Genomic DNA, 19,514 nt, shown 5'->3' with positions numbered 1-19,514 from the left:
CCAAAAATTACGGAACCGCACTCTTCAGCTTTTTGGGACTTTTTGTTTCAAAGCATACCATGCCATCCAAAATATATTTTTAGACAAAGAAAAAAATTGCATTGACAACGGAACTGTATAAGGAAAAACCGAAGGTAGCGTGGGGGGCGATGTAAAATATTACTCCGTAAATTAATTGCATCTGACAGGTTCCTGTTCGCTGCGTATCTGCACCTCATCAACGTGCGCCAAACTAAACGGAAGTGCGGATGCAGCTTCCTTTTCCAGTGAAATATGCTCTCATCAACTACACTGAAATCTTTCATCAACTACACTGAAATCTTTCATCAACTATACCTGAAATATGTTGCCTCATTAGTGCACCATTGTTTATAAGAGGCTTTTTAGCATGCATATACATACATTTCACTAGTGTTTGTAAAAGATTACAGTAATACGTATGTATGTTTTCACTAGTGTTTGTAAGAGGTATTTCAGTAATACGTGTGAATGAATTTCACTAAGTTCGATCGATGTTTTTATTTCACTAGTGTTTGTAAGAGGTATTTCAGTAATACGTGTGAATGAATTTCACTAAGTTTGATCGATGTTTTTATTTCACTAGTGTTTGTAAGAGGTATTTCAGTAATACGTGTGAATGAATTTCACTAAGTTCGATCGATGTTTTTATTTCACTAGTGTTTGTAAGAGTCATTTCAGTAATACGTGTGAATGAATTTCACTAAGTTTGATCGATGTTTTTATTTCACTAGTGTTTGTAAGAGGTATTTCAGTAATACGTGTGAATGAATTTCACTAAGTTTGATCGATGTTTTTATTTCACTAGTGTTTGTAAGAGGTATTTCAGTAATACGTGTGAATGAATTTCACTAAGTTCGATCGATGTTTTTATTTCACTAGTGTTTGTAAGAGTCATTTCAGTAATACGTGTGAATGAATTTCACTAAGTTCGATCGATGTTTTTATTTCACTAGTGTTTGTAAGAGTCATTTCAATAATTATGGCCTAAACGGCCCCTCATACAAAACAGCTGTCTTCCACTTTCTCTCTTGCTTAAATCCATTCAAACAGACTGACAGTTTGGAACTATTGAGAGCTTCATGACCCACGTGACCACGTGGGACGAGATCAAAATGTGTCGCAACTCTGTTTTTCAACGGCTTTGTGGTTGGCAACCGATAAACAAATGAAAACAAAAATACCACCTTGGAGCTTTTATTCACTACACACTTTAATCCCATAAATCACAAACTCAAAAGTAAGATGGTTTTAATATTTAGTGATGTGACTAAGAAAGAATTTTGTCAGTCTTTTGATGATGTTAACATAAGCAAACAGAATTGCATTGGAAAAGCGCTGACATAACTTGACCCAGACTGAAAATCAGGACGTCTGTGAGTTAACGTCCTCTGAGCACCCGATTGGTCAGAATCGAACTGCGGGTTCTATTCAGCTGCTCTTTACTGCTCACTGACTCATTAGAAAAGGGCTGGCTTGTGTTTCTGAGCATCACAGATCATTAAATTAGTCATGGACACTGCTGTAACCGGCCATAACTAAACAAATGAGGGTTGTGTTTGGCTTAACTTTGCACAGTTACAGTCACAACAAAGGGACTATTTATTTAAAGTGATAAAATGATAAGCAATCTGTAACTCAGGGAAAATCGGTTAGCAAAGAATTAGATTTTCAAGCACTCCTATTTAAACATACAAACTGTTAACTTCATCTTATAACATCATTTGATGGTTTATTTTTATAGTTAAATTCACTGTCACTGTGTAAGAAACACACAAATCAAATTGAATACTGACTGCAAACCTGAATGCTGCAAACTTGTTTATGAGTTTATTTTTATGTTCTACTGTCGGCTGCTGTGGTTTAGCTGAACATCTCTAACATCCAGGAATAGATTTAGCTGTGGGCTGTGTGTCTTTAGCCTGACCTTCTGAAGAGACGCATGTGTGTACTTACAGAATTTAACTAATCCTCTGTGCAAGCCTTCAATTCCTGTAATAATATTAATAATGAACATGTGTTTGAATTTTAATGCCATATGTAGTGCTTTGACCCAGGCTCAGTTATGTGGTCAGTTAATCCACTACTGGATGAATAATACTGTCAGCTGATGTCTGCATCATCACAGAAGAAAAGACACGTCGAGAACAATAAAACTGATTTGACAATAACCTAATGAGAACAACATGTGTAGGGGGGATTCGGTTTTATGATTGATTTAAAAATGACTTCCTGTAATCTCATAATAAACCAAATCATAACCAGTAAAAACATTCCCGAGTTTAATCAGCTATGAGCCAACAAATGACAATTTGATTTGAAAAATTCAGCATGCTCTCTATCCAATAATATAATAATTGATGTATAATGAGCACGTGTCAATACTGCGGTTTGTGGGGTGTATGTTTGTGACATTACTGCACACATGAGTGAGTATTTAGGTCACAGAAGACAAAGACATCACAGACAAAAGCCATTGACTGTACACACACACACAACAGGTGCTTTTAAAGTCCCTCTCTTTCCATGTCCCAAAGAGGATGACTCCTGTATCTCTGATAAAAGATGCTGATTGTATCACAACAATAAATTGATTAAAGCGCTTTAGTACATAAGTAACAGATAAACAACAGCACATTGTACACAAACTAATAAAATATCTGCTCAACTAATCTTTCACAAGCTGTTATAACCATTACTGGAAAGGGAGATCATAAATTCTGCCAATCATTTTGTCAACCGTTACACACGATACCCCACATTAACTAAAGTGATGTGGGACTGTTGTCTGTATTTCAGTGCCATGAACTTGTGATGTCCCAGACTCACCTTGCGAGGCCTTATGCAACGTCACCCTCATCCTAAAATCTGCATACTCAAGTGCCACTGAACTTAAAACGGTTTCAGATTCTCTCTTTGAAGTAACTGCCAACCTTGCAAACCTATTGTATTTAGCACTACAGCGTAACTCAACAACTACAGAAATATGAGAGATTCCATCTCCCTCCGAAACTCTTTAAACAGGACTTGTTCAGAAATGGTTGAAGTGTCAGAAATTGTTTGTTGGGATGAACAAAATGCTTTTTGAACTATGTTGTTAAGACTTCACACACACCTTGAATGAATCAGAAGGATTTTTACAGTCGGATGATTGAGAAAGAAGCAGCAGTTTGTTCACCATGTTGAACGCTTCTCATTTTCAATCATTCAGCAGCTGACTTTTCTTCCAGCTCAATAAAGCTGCACATTACCTTTAGCTAAAACATTCCATTAGTAAATGAAAACCTGAACACTTCATCAGAGACATGCAAAGACAGCACAGGAGGTTGACTGGGAGTGCCTTTGATGAACAAAATCCGACCTGCCCTGACAAATAAGCCACACAGTTTAAGAAACACCAGGGCATGATCCGACACTCAGCAGATTGAAGTTTAAGGATTCTGTGAGCCTGCAGCAAAATAGTGCTGGAAATGAAAGACAATGCCGTGTACTTTAGATACTCAACCAGCACGATTCAGAAAAGTCCCTTCTCTTCAATGGACCTGCTTTTCAAAACCCATATACAGCCTTCATTTGTTGTTATAAAAAAAAAAAGGAAGTTTCTCTAACAATACCAGGTAAGGAGATATGCCATGAGATTTCTTCTGAGAACCGACCAGACTGAGAGAAATTTCAGCAGGACACATCTTGTCCCGTTCCGTTACACATAGATTCAGGAAACAGATGTCAACATTAAGGCTGACAACAGCTCAAAATGTGTCAAACATTTATTGTTTCCACATCAATTGCAGCATAATCCAATGTTTAAAGGAACAGTTCACCAAAAAAAAAAGTTGTTCAAATCTGTATATATTTTTTGTACTGATGAACACAGAAAAAAATATTTGGAAGAACAGTTCTTTGCCGCCACTTACTATTATTGTATTTTATCTTACTATGGTAGTAAATGGGGGCGAAGAATGGTTCGGTTACAAGAATTCTTCCAAATATCTTTCTCTGTGTTCATCAGAACAAAATAAATGTATAAAGATTAGTAGTAACTAACTAAAAACAGATTTTTTATTTTTGAGTTAACTGTCCCTTTAACATTTAACCCAATTTACATGTAAAACTTTGCACCTAATTGTGAATAGCAGAATGTTGTAAGTATCAGTATTTAAGGAAGTAAATCTGTAGTCAGAGACACACACTGATACAGTCACATATGAAGTATTGGTGTCTCCATGCAGGCAGTTTCCTGTGTGGCAAACTACTACATTAGTTCATGAAAAGGGAGTTCTCAACTTTTTTTTGACACATTTCCGTTCAAACATTTTATCTTGGAGAATGAAACTCCCCTTCCACACAAAACCGCAATAGAGCTGACTGAGCATTTTCCACTTCTAATGAAGGTCAGCGTAAATGTTGATATATATAGATGTTATTCACTTTGCTACACCAAGGATGAGCTCATGGGAAAATCCTGGTTTTCTAGCTGTACAGGAACAGGGTAATGCTCCTAGCTAAAGAACAGAATTTATACTTTCTTTATTTTCTTCTGTTTGGATCAAGAAAATATTGATGTGTTCTGCATTCAGGTGTGTTTTAAAAATCGAATAATCTTTTAATAGCAATTTGCGAATGGAAATGCAAATAGACTCATTTTTAAGCCCTGCATGAACAAAGAAACTTTGTTCCGAGTAGCTGGAGTAAAAAGACATGACTGTGCATGATTCCAATGTAATGCAATTGAGAATGATTCTTCCTTTCTATTTCCTGAACTAGCATAACACACATAAATGAGCTTTGGCACAGAAAGATTATGCCAAGCGGCACAATTTAGATCTAACAAGAAATGCGAAAACAGAAAGAAAACAACGGCACTAACTCGACGAGGAACCTCCGACATGCATTCAGAGCGCTTGAACCGTCCTGTCACTATGGAGATTCAAATAAAGCGTCTTCATTCAGCCCTTCAGAAATGACTCTTTTTTTAAAACAACCCACTCATAACAGAGCGCACACACAGCAGGCATTAAGAGCGATGTCCATCGCCTCAAATCCTATTTAAATACTGAATACATACATTTCCGGCTTTCAATTCATCAAACAAGCAATGCACATTCTCTGCAACATTAAAGTGCAAATCAAAATGTATTGCACAGTGCACACGTGAGTTTAAAAGAAACAACCTATTGTAAGATCAATGAGGCTCTTTCAGAATGCATTAAATGTGTTCAGTCGTATTAGACTGCATGTTACCAAACAAAGGGGCGGTCAGCTGGTCTTGGTTATGATGTTCCAACTTGACTTGATCTACTGAGATCAGAACAATCTATCATCAATTGGACATAATTGGAGAAAAAACAAGTAGTCAACAGCAGTGAATCAGTACTGAGGTTATTCCTAGTCTACCCATCTCTGAATGGTTTCCTGAACACACCAGCTTGTGTTAAGCTACACAAGCAGCCCATTCAAATGTCCTTAACACAACCAAATGCTGGATTTGATCCAAACACAACAACGGTTAGAAATAAGAATAGAAATTCCCCTCAAAGAAGTGCACAAAGTTTAAAATCTGCATGCATTTAGTATCACCAAAACACTCAAAGTGTGTTTAGAAAAAAGGCTTTTATGGTTTCCTAGCGATAGGATTCTAAAGTCAATGCTGTAATTCTGTTTCCCCACAGGAATGGAAAATTACGAGACGTGAATAAGTGACACGCCCACTTATGATGTCATGTTTAAACACAGAGCAGTCACAGGCAGATTACAGGTGTCTCTGCTGATGCCTATAGATGATAGAAAACCTTCACCATAAGCTTTTCCTGATTTTAAGTTTGCATCGAAGAGAAGTCTTAAATGAAAATAAAGTTTTAGGATTTCAAGAATGTTAAAAAGCATAAACATTATGAGTATTGCTTTAAGAATGAAATTCTTAAGGAAAGAAAACTGGGGCCTTAAAAAATTTCCACTGAAGCACACGTTGCTGTTGGAACATTCTCAAATCATGAAGGATGACATGAATCATCAGATTTTGGCACCAATCATCAGGTTTTGGCACCACCTTGACTTTATCCCAGCTTGAATGCCCTCTATAAAAATTCTGTAAAAAATATGCAATGTACAGAAATGTACACGTTTCAATTATGATTTTCACTTAAACAGTTATGCTAATAATATATTTTGTAATATTTCTTGTTTTGTTATTAAACTAGAAAAAGGGAGAATAGATTTCTTGGTCAAAGGTATGCAGACACCCCCTTCTAATAAACAAGTAGCTACACCCATTACTGCATACCACAGCCCATGTGCGCACAATGCTCATGTGTACAAAGCAAGGTTCATAAAGAAATGTTTTATTGAGGCTAGTGTGAAAGAACTTGACTGGCCTGCACAAAGTCCAAAACTGAACACTTTTGACTGCAAATAAAAAGTTTTCTATGAATTACTGCTGGCTTCTGTGATACTGGAGAAAGGACAGGAAAATCTCTGATGTTAGGCGTGATATTTTGATGTGACTACTGTAGGTACCTGGTAGTATGTTATTGACTGCTGTGGCGATGTTGATATCTTGCAGGTGGTCAAGAGTCTCTGTATGGAAGAGTCGTAAGGTGGAGCCCGTGCTGAATGATATCCAAATCCCTACACCAGCTACCACCATGTGTGACACGATCATTCCCTCCTCTTGATGGGCCTCGAACTGACGCTGTCAATGGAACCCAAACGCACATACTCAGCAATAGGTTGTGATACCTAAGCATGTTGTACTTCTGTTCAAGCATTTCGTCTTATTTGATAACATCACTCAATCCAGTTTATCTCAGCACTGCATTTACTGGTATAGGACTGTTGGTATTCTATTAATTCACCCATATATAAAAAATCTCATATTTAAGTCCCTTTATGACATTCAAGATGTATATAATAACTTTACATTTATATTTATGCATTTGGCAGACGCTTTCATCCAAAGTGACTTACATTGCATTGTACTATACATGGACTATGTGCAATCCCCTGGGATCAAACCCATGACCTTGGTGTTGCTAGCACCACTGAGCAACAGGGAAGCGTTTAGATTAACTTTTTGATTAACAATTAGATTAAGTTGTAATCTAATTGGTTCTCACATGTCTCATGTCCAGCATTGATAATGTGTGTTTTGTCACAAGACATCTAAGAAACAAGGAGATTCAAAGTGAATGCAGTAAACAGACCCGCTTACAGAATTAAGTTGATGAATTTTGCAAAACATGAACTCTGCCAGTGTAACACACAGAACTATAAATAAGGTAATTTAAAATCTGGCCTAGGAATTTAAAGATTGAGTTTCTATGTCCTGTGATAAAACACGCTTCACTCTCTTCTATTGCAGTGAACATTAGGAGAGATTTCACAGAGTTAAAAGCGTAATGATGTTGTCTAAATAACAGGCCTGTGTGTGCTCATGCGTGACCGTGTGCGTTTAGTGGAGGTGGCACAAGGCTTTAATATTCTGAGATCACAGCAGGTGTTTCTATCCCTGTGTTAAGAGAGAGACTCTTTCATAAGAGTACGTGACATCACAACATTAGATCATAATGATATAGTGTCACACATATCGTAAAATAAGCGAAACCAACCAAAAGCCCTCTGCCTTACACAACCGGTTAGGGGGCCGTTATAGACAGATCCAAAAACACATTGTTATTGTACAATTGTACAAATTGTACATTGTTCGAAGTCAATAATGTAACCAACAATGTGACCAACATTGTTGTTAATGCAGAAATGAGTGTGAGGAGGTAGAAAGTGCTGTTTTACCTCAACAGTGTGTGTCTGTGTGTTGATGATGAAGATCTGCCCGCCTGATGAAGCCCACACATGTTCACCCACCACCAGCACAGCTTTCACCGGTAATACTCCGAGCTTCAGCACATGAGTCGCTGACTCGACCCAGGAGCCGTCTATGAGCAAAAGAAGAGGCATGAGGACAATCTGTTAGCATGCACTTTAAAAAGTTATTTTTAATAACGTGTGATGAATGGACACGTGGTGATTTTCACAAGCTGATTCTCTGCGTCTGTTTCTGCCAATACTATTCTGAGACATTAATGAAATGGTCTTTATTCAGAGGTCGGTTCCCTTCAGAGGTTCTGATTACGTAACACCGGCGCCTACACAGTATTCCCAAACTCCCTCGGTCTCTGTCTCTTTCTCTCTCTCTTTGTTTGTCTCTCTCGGATTCAGAACGGTTTGTGATGAGTATGTTTGAAAGGGGAAAAGCACTGTTTTAATGAGGACACAAATATTACAGACTAAAAATAAATTCTTTCAATACCTTTGTTTCAACATTACTCATTCAACCCAACACAGAATGACATCAAATGGTGGAGTTCCTTCTGATACTGGAACAAAAGCCCAACAATCTGATAATGCAACCCTCTCGTTTTGTTATATTAACACATTCCTCCCAAACACTCCTCCCATCTTCCAGATATTCCTGTCATAAACGCATGCTATTGTTGAGCATCTCTCAAAGTAATGTCGCTTCCTATCAAGCTGCTCAAGAACAACCGGTTTCATCGATCAGGGTGCTAAACTAAAGCAAAAATATTTATTAAATATCAGACCCAAATGCAGCAGAAAACTGAAGAAAGGGTGAAATGGAACATGAGTATTCCAGAGAGAAAAACAGCTGTGGAAAGAATTATTGAGGGCAGAGGAAAAATATTTCTAATGTCTCACTTTCCTTCCAGAGAACTGGATGAAAAGTTTTTAAATACTGAGAAAATCAACTTGACCTGCGGATCAGGTAAATTTCCACAGAATTTTAGACCCAGTTCTCAGATTCAAGCAACATGATGTCGATAAAATGTAAGAATGATGTAAATCCACCATTATTCACAATCAATTTTGTGCATATGACCCAGTTCACAATGTGAAGGAGGAGGTGAATGGAGGAAGATGAGGAGTGTGAGAAAAAGGAAAGTAGGAGTTTGAGGAGGAGTATGAGATAGAAAATAGTACCAAAGAGCTCAGTGCATTCTGCTTCACTTCCTCAGTTTTCAGAAAATGTAAAGAAATATAGGAAAAAACAGAATAAGGGGCAGTGTCCACCAGGGTGTTTCTGCCGGCGCTTGACATGTTTTTTTCAATTGTTTTTAACAGAAACACCGCGTTTTTAAAAAACAGAAGCTGGCATTCTTTTCCGCAGGCTCAACGCCGTTTTTTTCACAGTCAACGTAACATAGTAACCAATGCACCTCCGCTGGAAAAAAACGCTGTTCAAGCGTCCACAATATCTGTTTTCAGCCAGCCCCAGGCGTTTTCAGCCACGTAAAAGCGCCTTGGTGGATCTGGAGACTAAAACAGACAAATCGACATCTCTGGTGTGACAATATTGGCTCCAGCAACCTGTGATTTCCCCATGCATTGATCTTCATCAATTGAACACAATTTCTTATCATGCAAAACAATTCCTTCATTTCGTTCCGAACAAAAATCCCACTCATTAAATCAAAAGTGAATAAGCATAGAATAACAATAACAATAGACAACTGAATCACATCAGTACTGAAAGAAACATCTCACCATTAGATCTGGAGTAGACGACTAGTGAACCGCTGACCAGTCCTGCATACAGACAGCCGCTCCTGTACACCAGACATGTGACGCAGGACTTATCAGGTGAGAAGAAATGCTGCAGTCGGACCTTCTTCGAGCGCTGGCTGCTCTTATATACAGATATACTGAAGGAGACAACGTGATGGATTAACTTTAATAGAGTACAGATTATTTAAAAGTGATTTCTGAGAAACACTGCTGAAACAACAATAAAGCAAACAGTTTTGTCATATTTGCTAGATGTCTATTGTTTTGAGTTATTACGGTAGCGGTATGTACCTACTGCACCTTTATGTACAACAGTGACGATTTATACAGTAAATGAAGCATTTCAAGGCAGTAAAAAAAAAAAATCACACAGTCATCAAACAAAACGGGTTAACAAAGAGGTTAGACAACTGTTTTTTTTTTGTATAAGTGATGCTGGATGTCAACTAAGGGGATGTACACACCTGCCTTCCTCCATTCCCAAACACACAGTCGGCGTGTCATTGGCTTTCCGCTCTTCTGAGTTTTCCTCCCCGCTTTCCAAAGTCTCATCTAGAGGCACATACGTCATGCAGAGAATACGCGACTCGACGTTGAAACACTCCGTCACTTTGGGATTCGAGTTCTGCAAAGCCACAACAGACACCTGGCCCATGTGATTGGTGCAGCTGGCCACCTGATAAAAAGAGGAGATAATCATTTCAGAATCCTATCCTCGAAGTCCTATTGATAAAACCACAAACTTACTGCTAAACAAAGCTTAAATGGTTAATTCTGAAACGTGAGGTTGTCTTGGGAGGAAATGTACATGTCTCAGATTGATGGAACACACCGAGTGCTCTTAAAGGGGTGCAGCTTATCACGGCAGGCTCTTACATGTCTCAGAGAGGCTAGTGTTTTATGACGTTCTCTTCAGTAAATACAGCATAAAAGCTTTTAATGCAACCACACGCTCACAGTGAAACACTGCCCACACAGAAAAAAAGCTTGAGTGTAAAACGGTGCTTTCAGGTTTCAAAGGCCATTTAAAGTGACAGTTCACCCAAAAATGAAAATTCTGTCATCATTTGTATGCCCGTCTTGTCATTTCAAACCTTTATGACTTTCTTCCTCGCGCAGAAGATATTCTGAAGAAAGTTGGGACCCGAACAGTACTGGCCCCCATTCACTTCTATTGTATGGACACAAAACAATTGCAGAATGGGTGCCAGTTAAAAACATTCTTCAAAATATCTTCTTTTGTGTTCTGCGGAAGTCCTTAAGGTTTGAAATGACAAATGGGTGAGTAAATGATGACAGATTGTTTTTTTGGGGGTGATCTTCATATTCCTTTGAAACACAATGAGTTTTAATTTTAGGTGGCCCGTCCCTTTAATATTTAGGGAAATTTTAAGTATTTTAAGTTCAGATTATTAAATGTTTGTGACACTCACCCATACACAGCCGTGACCCATAACAGGCAGATCTGCAGTGCTGTCATTGTTCACATATGGCTCAGGGTTGTGAACAGCACATTCCACCTAACACACACAAGCACACATACACTAACACTTTTCTCAGAACGCTTTTTGAAATTGTAATACAATTTAATAATGAACGTGGCTTCACCTTGAACTCCTGCAGTTTGGACATGACCACAGCCATCTGCATGAGTAAAAGAGGATGATTCTGCTTCCTCCTCTGATTACCGTCATCTTCAGCACAAAACCAGCCCTGAATATTGTCCTCCTCTGGAACAGCAAAGCATTCCTCAAATTCAATAACTCAACGACAATTCCAAACGTGTCCTGTTGCCAGTACATTAATCCTTTTCTAGGCACAGAAGCTTAAATTCTGTCTTGGTTCAACAATGATTCAAGCTCTGAGCAATTTGATTCCCTCAGGCATAAAAAGCTACGTTTATTGCCAAACCTGATCACAAACTTGCACAAAATAAAACAGGTTGAGAAAACTATGTCAAGGTATATTTTCATGCAGCTCTTTTGATTTCAAACCCAACTTCTGATTTAATAAGGAAATACAGGATATGGACATGTGGAGATATGTAGACCAGAATATGATACGTACGTAGCGCCAATTTGGCCATTTGAAAGTTACTGATCCAGGCTTGCTTTATAGATGGACAGAAAGTGTTGAAGACTGCAGTAAAGAATGTGGGTCTTCCATACCTAAAAAAGTAAATCCAAACAAAAAACACATTTTATTGAAAATAGAGCATACAAATCTCTCAACTAGCCTAAATATCTCAGCACGGCATCTGAGCTGGGCCTTCTCAAGACAGCTGGAAAAACACCCAGTGTCTCGTCCTGTTTATCAGTCACACATCACAGGATACGATGTATTACTTGGCCAAAGCTAATGCTATCAATAGAGTTCAGACCATATAACACTTTCAAACATTTTGAATGGGTAAGGAAGAAAAAATTGAGAGATCATTTCCAAATCAGTTTTTCTGATTTTAAAAGTAACTATTTATAGCTATGTGTTAAGGTAAATTGAGCAAATATATCATTTTTGCTTCATTCTGTGAACTACAAACAGTACTTCTCCTAAATTTCAAGTAATTGGTTTCTATTTGCATTCATTTACAGACAATGAGAACTGGAGAAACACGTTAAAATAACAGAAAAGGTGCTCTGTAATTCGTCAGACCTCAACTACTGCAAAGTAAAAACCAGTTCATATTTACTTTAAAGAGTGAGTTCACCCAAAAAGAAAAATACTGTCATAATTTACTCACCCTTTTGTCATTTCAAACCTGTTTGACTTTCTTATGCAGAACACAAAAGAAGATATTTTGAAAAACGCTGTTAACTGGATCCCATTCACTTGGTTTTGTGTCCATACCATAGAAGTGAATGGGGTCCGGTGCTATTCGGTTACCAACTTTCTTCAAAATATCTTCTTTTGTGTTCTGCGGAAGAAAGAAAGTCATAAAGGTTTGAAATAACAAGCGGGCGAGTAAATGATGACAGAATTTTCATTTTTGGGTGAACTATCAATTAAAGCAATTCAAAAGAAATAAGTATTTAGGAAATGTACTAAAAAATTTTTTTCATGTGATAACACTCCTGATGCTTGATTTTGTTGAAATTCAACATACACTGCACTGGAATGTCCACAATACATCTAGAAATGATGATTAAATAAAGATGTGGTATGGCTGTATCCGTTGCTGTTGTTCTGATGGGACAAGTCTTCAAAAGAGGTCTTCAATTGTAATGGCACATAATGAGTGGACTCAAAATAACCAGGATATGGAATGTCTATTCAAAAACGTCAACCTTTTTTAGCATTTACAGTGTGTGTGTGTGTGTGTGTGTGTGTGATTTATATTCTCAGAGGGATTACACAAACAGCTGGTAGTCTAAAGATGCTCTTATAATCCGGACACTAACAACCAAGCATGCTTCCACAATACCGGCAAATCATCACCGTGTGCGTATGTTTGTGACAGCTGCACATTTCAAACCCTCTGATGCAGTAGGAATGGATAATAACAACACAACAATCTATGAGGTTAAAATAGGGACTTTTCCTAGAATATTATAAGAGCATAGATCATGTCAATAAAGGGCTCTAGTTCAAGAAGCAGGACCGAAATAACCTGGATAATGATTCTGCCTGCTTTGTAATTAACTAAAAAGGAAACGGAGGCAAATCATTCAAGACATTTAATGTTTGTCACCTAAGTAACACAAAGTAGAAAAATATTTAACTTTCATTTATATGCACCAGCTTAACATTGTAACATAAGGCACACATCATTAATAAATAAATCAATTAAATAAGTTATTTTGAAGTCATACTTGTCTTGTTTCCCTGGTAACTGCAGTTGTATCCTACAGCGATCAGCAGCCCGAATCTCCTCCTCCTTCTTTAAAATGAGGCGCTGGAGGCCTGAAACCCAATCCTGAGCTACTGCCCCATTAACATTCTGGATTGAGAGAGAGTAAAGTGGACTTGTGCAGTAAGAAGAGCATAATCTGGTTTCAATATCAGTCTGTTAAGTGTTTCAGTGTTACAGGAAGATGAACTCACCTGATAATTTCCCTTCAGGCTGCTGATCATGGTAGAGATTTGGTTCACCAAACCAAGATCATGGATCAGGTTCTGGAGGTCCTGGTACAGCTGTCCTGGACCCATATACAATTTATCTGTAAATGAGATGCATCAACATTAAAAGCTGAAGCTTGTTTTTTGTTCAGTTAAAATATTTGACTATTACAGCTGATACAGAATCCATACAGTGTGCATCGTGCGATATCTATACACTGAAATGAATCATTAAACACAGATTATCATGGGCTATACGAATACTGCGATGTGTGGCTTTTCAGCGACTCATAGATATAGTCTCACACAATAGACTGCTTTGTGCTGCACTACTGCAAATAAAGAAAGAGGTAGGGGGTGGAGAGATAAAACTGTTGAGAAGTGAGAAAGAGAGGAAAGCGCAAGCGAAAAGAATGTCCTAGCCTATACAAAGCTAAAGTTAAAAGTAAAATGTCATGTAAAATGTCAATGAGACCCCTCCCACAAATAGTTCTGTTTAAACCAAATATTGTGCGACCTCTAGACATTTCGTTCTTCAAATAAAGGGCATCTAAATCCAATAGTTTCTGGCAGTATATCAACATGAGGATTCAGTTTGCTTTTGCACAGATACACAAAAGAAACATGTCAAACATGGGGGTCTGGAGAGCCAGACACAGACTCTCACAACCACAAACTACGATTTTATATTTGGTTGAACTAACTCATAACACACTAAAGCGCATATTAGGAGCTTTTCTGTAACACTCCAACAGTGTCCCCTAATAATGACATCATCTCCCCTCCCAGTAACTTCCTTCTTCACGCTTGATTAGATTTGGAAAATTAAAGCGAGAGAGAGAAAAGAAAAAGAGAAGAAAGGTTGGGAATGCAAGAGCTCTAGAGCACACAAACCTTGTTTTCAGTAACCATAGAGACAACATTAGTCTTTTTCAACCTGAGAGGGGACTTTTATCATACAACAGAAAAACAGGCACAGTGGGTCCAGTGTGTTGTGTCTTGTGTCTAACACTGTAAAAGGTTAAACAAGCATCCGGAAGGTAATTGTGTCTAAAGTGTGGGTTTTGCATTACAGTATGTCTCTAAAATCCCATTGTAGTCTCTTCTCCTGTCACTGCAGCTGTGCTGAATGAAGCACACACACAATCATTCAGGAAAAGCAGTCATTTCCTTTTTGTGGGAGTCAGTGTGTCCAGTGTTCTCCAAACCACAAAAAACCAGGGCAGACAACCTCATAAAAAGACATCCCTAGTGCTAGATGATTGCAAAATGCAATTATGCACCATTTTATCGTGTTTCCTGTATGGCAAACTGCAACATGCCTTCATTTAGAAGTGTGATTGCTTAAAACAGAGATTTCAAGTGCAAAATCCAGAGTTTACGAGGTGCCCAAACTACTCAAAGATTACCACAGCCTTATGAATATGACCTTTTTAAAGCCTGACTCATATGACCCTCATTTTCTTTCCCTCCTTTTATTTCTCTCTCTATGATATGTCTGAATTCACTTTTATGACTCCATTGGTTTCTGTCAGAAGTGTCACAATTGGAAAACAGACATTGGAAAGCAGAGTGAACCAAGTCTAACGCCAGTTTCTTTGGAGACATTTTTTCCATGGAATAATCGATGACATCTTTATCTGGAGTCTCGACGTGTTGGAATTCACAAGGAAATCTGACCGCATATTTTTTTCTTTATCTACAGGTTGTTTTAAATGTCTGTGTTTCTCTTTTAAATTCATAAAAACATTAGTGCATTGTTGTATTAAGGGTGGTGCTGGTGCATAATACATTTTTCCAAACACTTCCTCCCCTTGCTACCATTTGGCTATTTTTAGGTTTTCTGTTTATTTTTCATTTAGCTTGCATTTATATCTAAAATAATTTGTAGTACGCTCTCTACAGGAATATTTCCTTTGGAAGATACTTTTTCCAAGGACAAAGTGGTAGTCAGTGCTGTTAAAGTTCACTGGCCAATCCAATTCTTAAAGAGATAGTTCACCCAAAAACTAAAATTCTGTCATCATTTACTCACCGTCTTGTCATTTCAAACCTGCATTACTTTCTTTAGTGCAGAAAACAAAATAAGATATTTTGAAGAATGTTGTTAACTGGGACCCATTCACTTGCATTGGTTTTGTGTCCATTCAATAGAAGTGAATGGGTGCAGGCGCTGTTTGGTTACCAAACTTCTTTAAAATATCTTATTTTGTGCTGTGCAAAAAAGAAAGTCATGCAGGTTTGAAATGACAAAGGGGTAAATAATGACAGACTTTTCATTTTTGGGGTAACTATCCCTGTATGAATAACTGACACTGTCTAGGTAACACAAAGAAACATACTAGGTTTGGCATTGATGACGACTTTTTCCCCCGAATGCGAGGGGTGAAACCGGGAAGAGTCGCCCATCTCCTCGCCAGAGCCAAACTCCACAACCTCCACCAGACTCAACGGCACACTCCACTTGAGCAGAAACCTCTGTCCTGTGGGAAGACTTTCACCTCCGGCTCCCACACTTCCACCATCCTGAGAAGATCTGTAAAAAGCAGTTTGATCAGTAACTTTCTAACTTACACTCATTATATAATGCGTTGTTTTACTGACGTATGTGACGCATCTTACCGCAGGTTGGGGGTGGCACACATAAGCACGTCGTTCAGAAGAAAAACTCGCCGTTCCTTAGTCTTAATGATCTCCCCGCGATCATTATAAACGGTTTCCACCATGTCATCAGAACGAATCAGATATCGACTGCCACTGCTCAGCAGCTGTGAGAGAGAGGGAGGGATGGAGGGGAAAGCAGAAACAGCAATAAAACGATTGAGCTAAAGATTAAATATTCAAGAGTGCTACTTCATCAACATTACTATCACTGGAGTTGGCACAGGGCTTACACAGGAGTGTGGTGAAACGTGTGTGTGTTAAAAAATAAGTTAAAACCTAAGATAAGTATAAACAGTTCAAAAAATATATAATACATGGATGCATGCATACTTGCACATCCACAAAAGCGAACAAAGCAGTAACAGCGTGCCAAGTTAAGAAAATAGATACTGGAGCACCATTAACAGCTATTTCTGTTTACACAACAAGCGAAGTTAAAAAATCAACATTAGTCCAACAGGGCTTCATTTCAGTTTTAATAGAAACTTTGGATACATTGGATTTCATGAAAAGCATGATTTGTCAGATACCTTGTTGAGGTAATGCTCATTCACAGCCTTAGCAATGTGCCTGATCTCACAGCGCTGGTCAGCCTCTCTCTTCCTCTCATTGAGTTTCTCAGCAAGCGTTTCCAGTTCAGTGAGGGCCATTTGAAGTGGAAGGCGGTCTGGATGTCCCACTGGTGTGTTTTTTAACATATTCTACAGATAGACCCAGAAGAGAATAAACATTGGCGGCATCATTAGCACAGCCTGCGCTGGGAACTTACAATAGATAAAATAAAACATCTACGAATTTGTTTTTGCCTATTTCAAACTTACAAGTGACTCCACATGAAAGGGACTGAAATGTGAAGTAAATTCTGATATGGATCAGAAGGAAAGTGGTGCCCCCTTCTGGGATGTTTTGTAGCAAAAAAAGTGTCTGTGTACGAGTAAAGGCTCACCTGCAGCAACAGTATAAACTGAGGGAATCGTTGAATTGGTTTCATCATCAGCCCGTAAAGGGTCAGGCGGTCTTTACTGGTCTCCTGACGTTGCTGTGGACCCAATGCAAACAACATGTCATTACGGACTCTGATTCTAAACAAATATGTTTCCTCTTTGTAATAACATGTATGTTTTATGGTATGTCTAATTTATATTATTACACAGCTCATTTGAATGCTTGATTCTGATTGGGCAGTCGCGACATGTCAAGGGTTATTATTTTCAAATAACAACCGCTCAAAACTAAAAACATCCAGTTACTTGGATGCTGCAAATCATTTTGAGAGGGCCGGTTTAATATTACACAAAAATGTATTATGAATATGTCTTTGTAAAAGTAATATCATATATGTTATTAAAATGATTAAACCAATTTTCCTGAAAGTCGTTTCTTACTTTAAAACTGAAACTAAACGGCTTTTCCTCGCGGAAGGTCTGCATTCGGTAATAATATATTCCAAATTCACACCTTATGTCCTGTTTTTTTCTCATGAGTAGCTGTGTAATAAGCGGGAAAATGTACAAGCAGCCGGCTGTTATCGCATTATAGCCCCTTCGGGGTTCATTTCTGCGACAAAAACCGGCTGCCTGTACATTATCCCTAACTTATGCATTATAAGACCAGGAATTAAATTGTGATTTCAAGTTGACTTTAGGTCAATGTGTAAACGAATCAAGTTTGAACTGTTTTTGCACATATTGTAACACAACAGAAGAGAGCAGAAAAGGTTGACATATAATCACTGTGTCACAGGAATATTCTAGGCTCTGAGGGATGTTTCACCTTGAGGAAGTCGAGGAAACAGGGCTTAGCAGCACACGCCTTCCGCACCACTCCCATCGCCAGGCTGAAGTTATTCACATATTCACTGTATGCATCTAACACCATGGATTTAGAAAACTGCAAGAAAGAGACGGAGGTGAGAGCAAAGACATGACCTGAGATTCACATGACATGAAATGACAGAGGAAATTATGGGACTATTTTTTTCAGGGTCAAGAGCAGACAGTTTGGACTGTTCCAGATGGATTTTTGCAACAAACACCTCTTACAGATAGTTATGGGTGGAGAGGTTTGTGCATGTAAAAACTTAGATGGAGGGTGTGGTGTGTGATTTAGTACGTAGACATTTCTTTTGAAACAAGACTTGCTTGATAAGACTCTTATTAAATCAAGGAAACAAGGAGTACAATTAACATTACAAAAAAATATGAAAAAGATACAAATGTACGAATCTAAAGTCACCATGAAATCAAACAGGAAAAGTGTTTTACAGAGTGTTGAAGTGATTATTATAATTTTTATATATTTAGTAATTTGCACTTATCATCTTTAATCAAAAACATTAAGCTCCTCTCACACTCTCTCAACAACAACTCTTCACCACATGAGGTAAGCAACAAAAAAGAGGTAGGACTTTACTCACTGTCCAATGGCCGGGCATTTTTACCCAACCCTCCAGGCCTAATTTACAACAAATCAATCAAAAAGGGAAGGGCAAAATAAAGCCCCGCCTTACATTTTTTCTCATTTCAGAAGCCGTTTCAATCGGATATATGTCACGATAAGGAAAAGAAGTCAATAGCAACTTCTGTTTCATGGTGACTTTAAGCCTGAACCTCTTAGGTTGATCTGTGCAGAGACTTACCAAGTCAACAAAAATCATAAAATCAGACTTCTCACCGATGCTACGAACACATCCCCGATCATCTCCAGCTGGTCCCAGTCGGATACGCGGCTCGCCAGCGCCATCTGGAACAGGGCGTGGCACTGCAGGATCTCGCGTATCCGATAAAACATCACCGTACGTTTGCGGTCGCTCACTAACCTCGGATCGATCTGTGACAACGGCTTCTCATATTGCTATGATGAACACATATATTGAGTTGTATGAACAGCAGCACGTGCAATATTGTGAATGTAGTGATTCTATCTTTGTAACAACACTATTAACACTATGAAGATGTTACATTGAAAAACACAAACATTCCACTAAATGTCAAAAAATAAGACAGAAAACTTTTTACAAACCTCTAAAATGCTCTTAAGAGACTCCAAATAGTTCTTCTCACTCTCTAGAATCATCTCCAGAATGCACCTCCTTGTTACCTGCTCATACATTCACACAAACAGGCAAATACATTGAGAATTTGTTCAGCATTAGAGAGAAACCGTTATGTATATGTGGTGTGTGTTCGTTTGTGAGACAG

General features: G+C 38.3%; 1 protein-coding gene across 3 annotated transcripts in view; it reads right to left on the bottom strand.

The window, feature by feature from the left end:
- The window catches only part of arhgef10 (Rho guanine nucleotide exchange factor (GEF) 10), a 40,748-nt gene that overhangs the window by 7,144 nt on the left and 14,090 nt on the right, over window positions 1-19,514 (bottom strand). For all 3 annotated transcript variants that reach the window (XM_056767943.1, XM_056767944.1, XM_056767945.1), the window contains 16 exons: window positions 19,336-19,413; window positions 18,988-19,167; window positions 18,088-18,204; window positions 17,261-17,353; window positions 16,845-17,015; window positions 16,273-16,418; window positions 15,993-16,186; window positions 13,636-13,751; window positions 13,404-13,531; window positions 11,662-11,762; window positions 11,203-11,324; window positions 11,028-11,114; window positions 10,059-10,270; window positions 9,574-9,731; window positions 7,804-7,946; window positions 6,532-6,706 (listed from right to left, as the gene is read on the bottom strand). In XM_056767943.1, coding sequence (XP_056623921.1) covers window positions 6,532-6,706; window positions 7,804-7,946; window positions 9,574-9,731; window positions 10,059-10,270; window positions 11,028-11,114; window positions 11,203-11,324; window positions 11,662-11,762; window positions 13,404-13,531; window positions 13,636-13,751; window positions 15,993-16,186; window positions 16,273-16,418; window positions 16,845-17,015; window positions 17,261-17,353; window positions 18,088-18,204; window positions 18,988-19,167; window positions 19,336-19,413 — 2,221 coding nt within the window. The remainder of the gene's footprint in view (window positions 1-6,531; window positions 6,707-7,803; window positions 7,947-9,573; window positions 9,732-10,058; window positions 10,271-11,027; window positions 11,115-11,202; window positions 11,325-11,661; window positions 11,763-13,403; window positions 13,532-13,635; window positions 13,752-15,992; window positions 16,187-16,272; window positions 16,419-16,844; window positions 17,016-17,260; window positions 17,354-18,087; window positions 18,205-18,987; window positions 19,168-19,335; window positions 19,414-19,514) is intronic.

Source organism: Triplophysa dalaica, chromosome 15 (assembly GCF_015846415.1).
Source record: "Triplophysa dalaica isolate WHDGS20190420 chromosome 15, ASM1584641v1, whole genome shotgun sequence".
Lineage (NCBI taxonomy): Eukaryota > Metazoa > Chordata > Actinopteri > Cypriniformes > Nemacheilidae > Triplophysa > Triplophysa dalaica.
The sequence above is the reverse complement of the archived record's forward strand: the minus strand, read 5'-3'. Positions and strand labels throughout refer to the sequence as shown.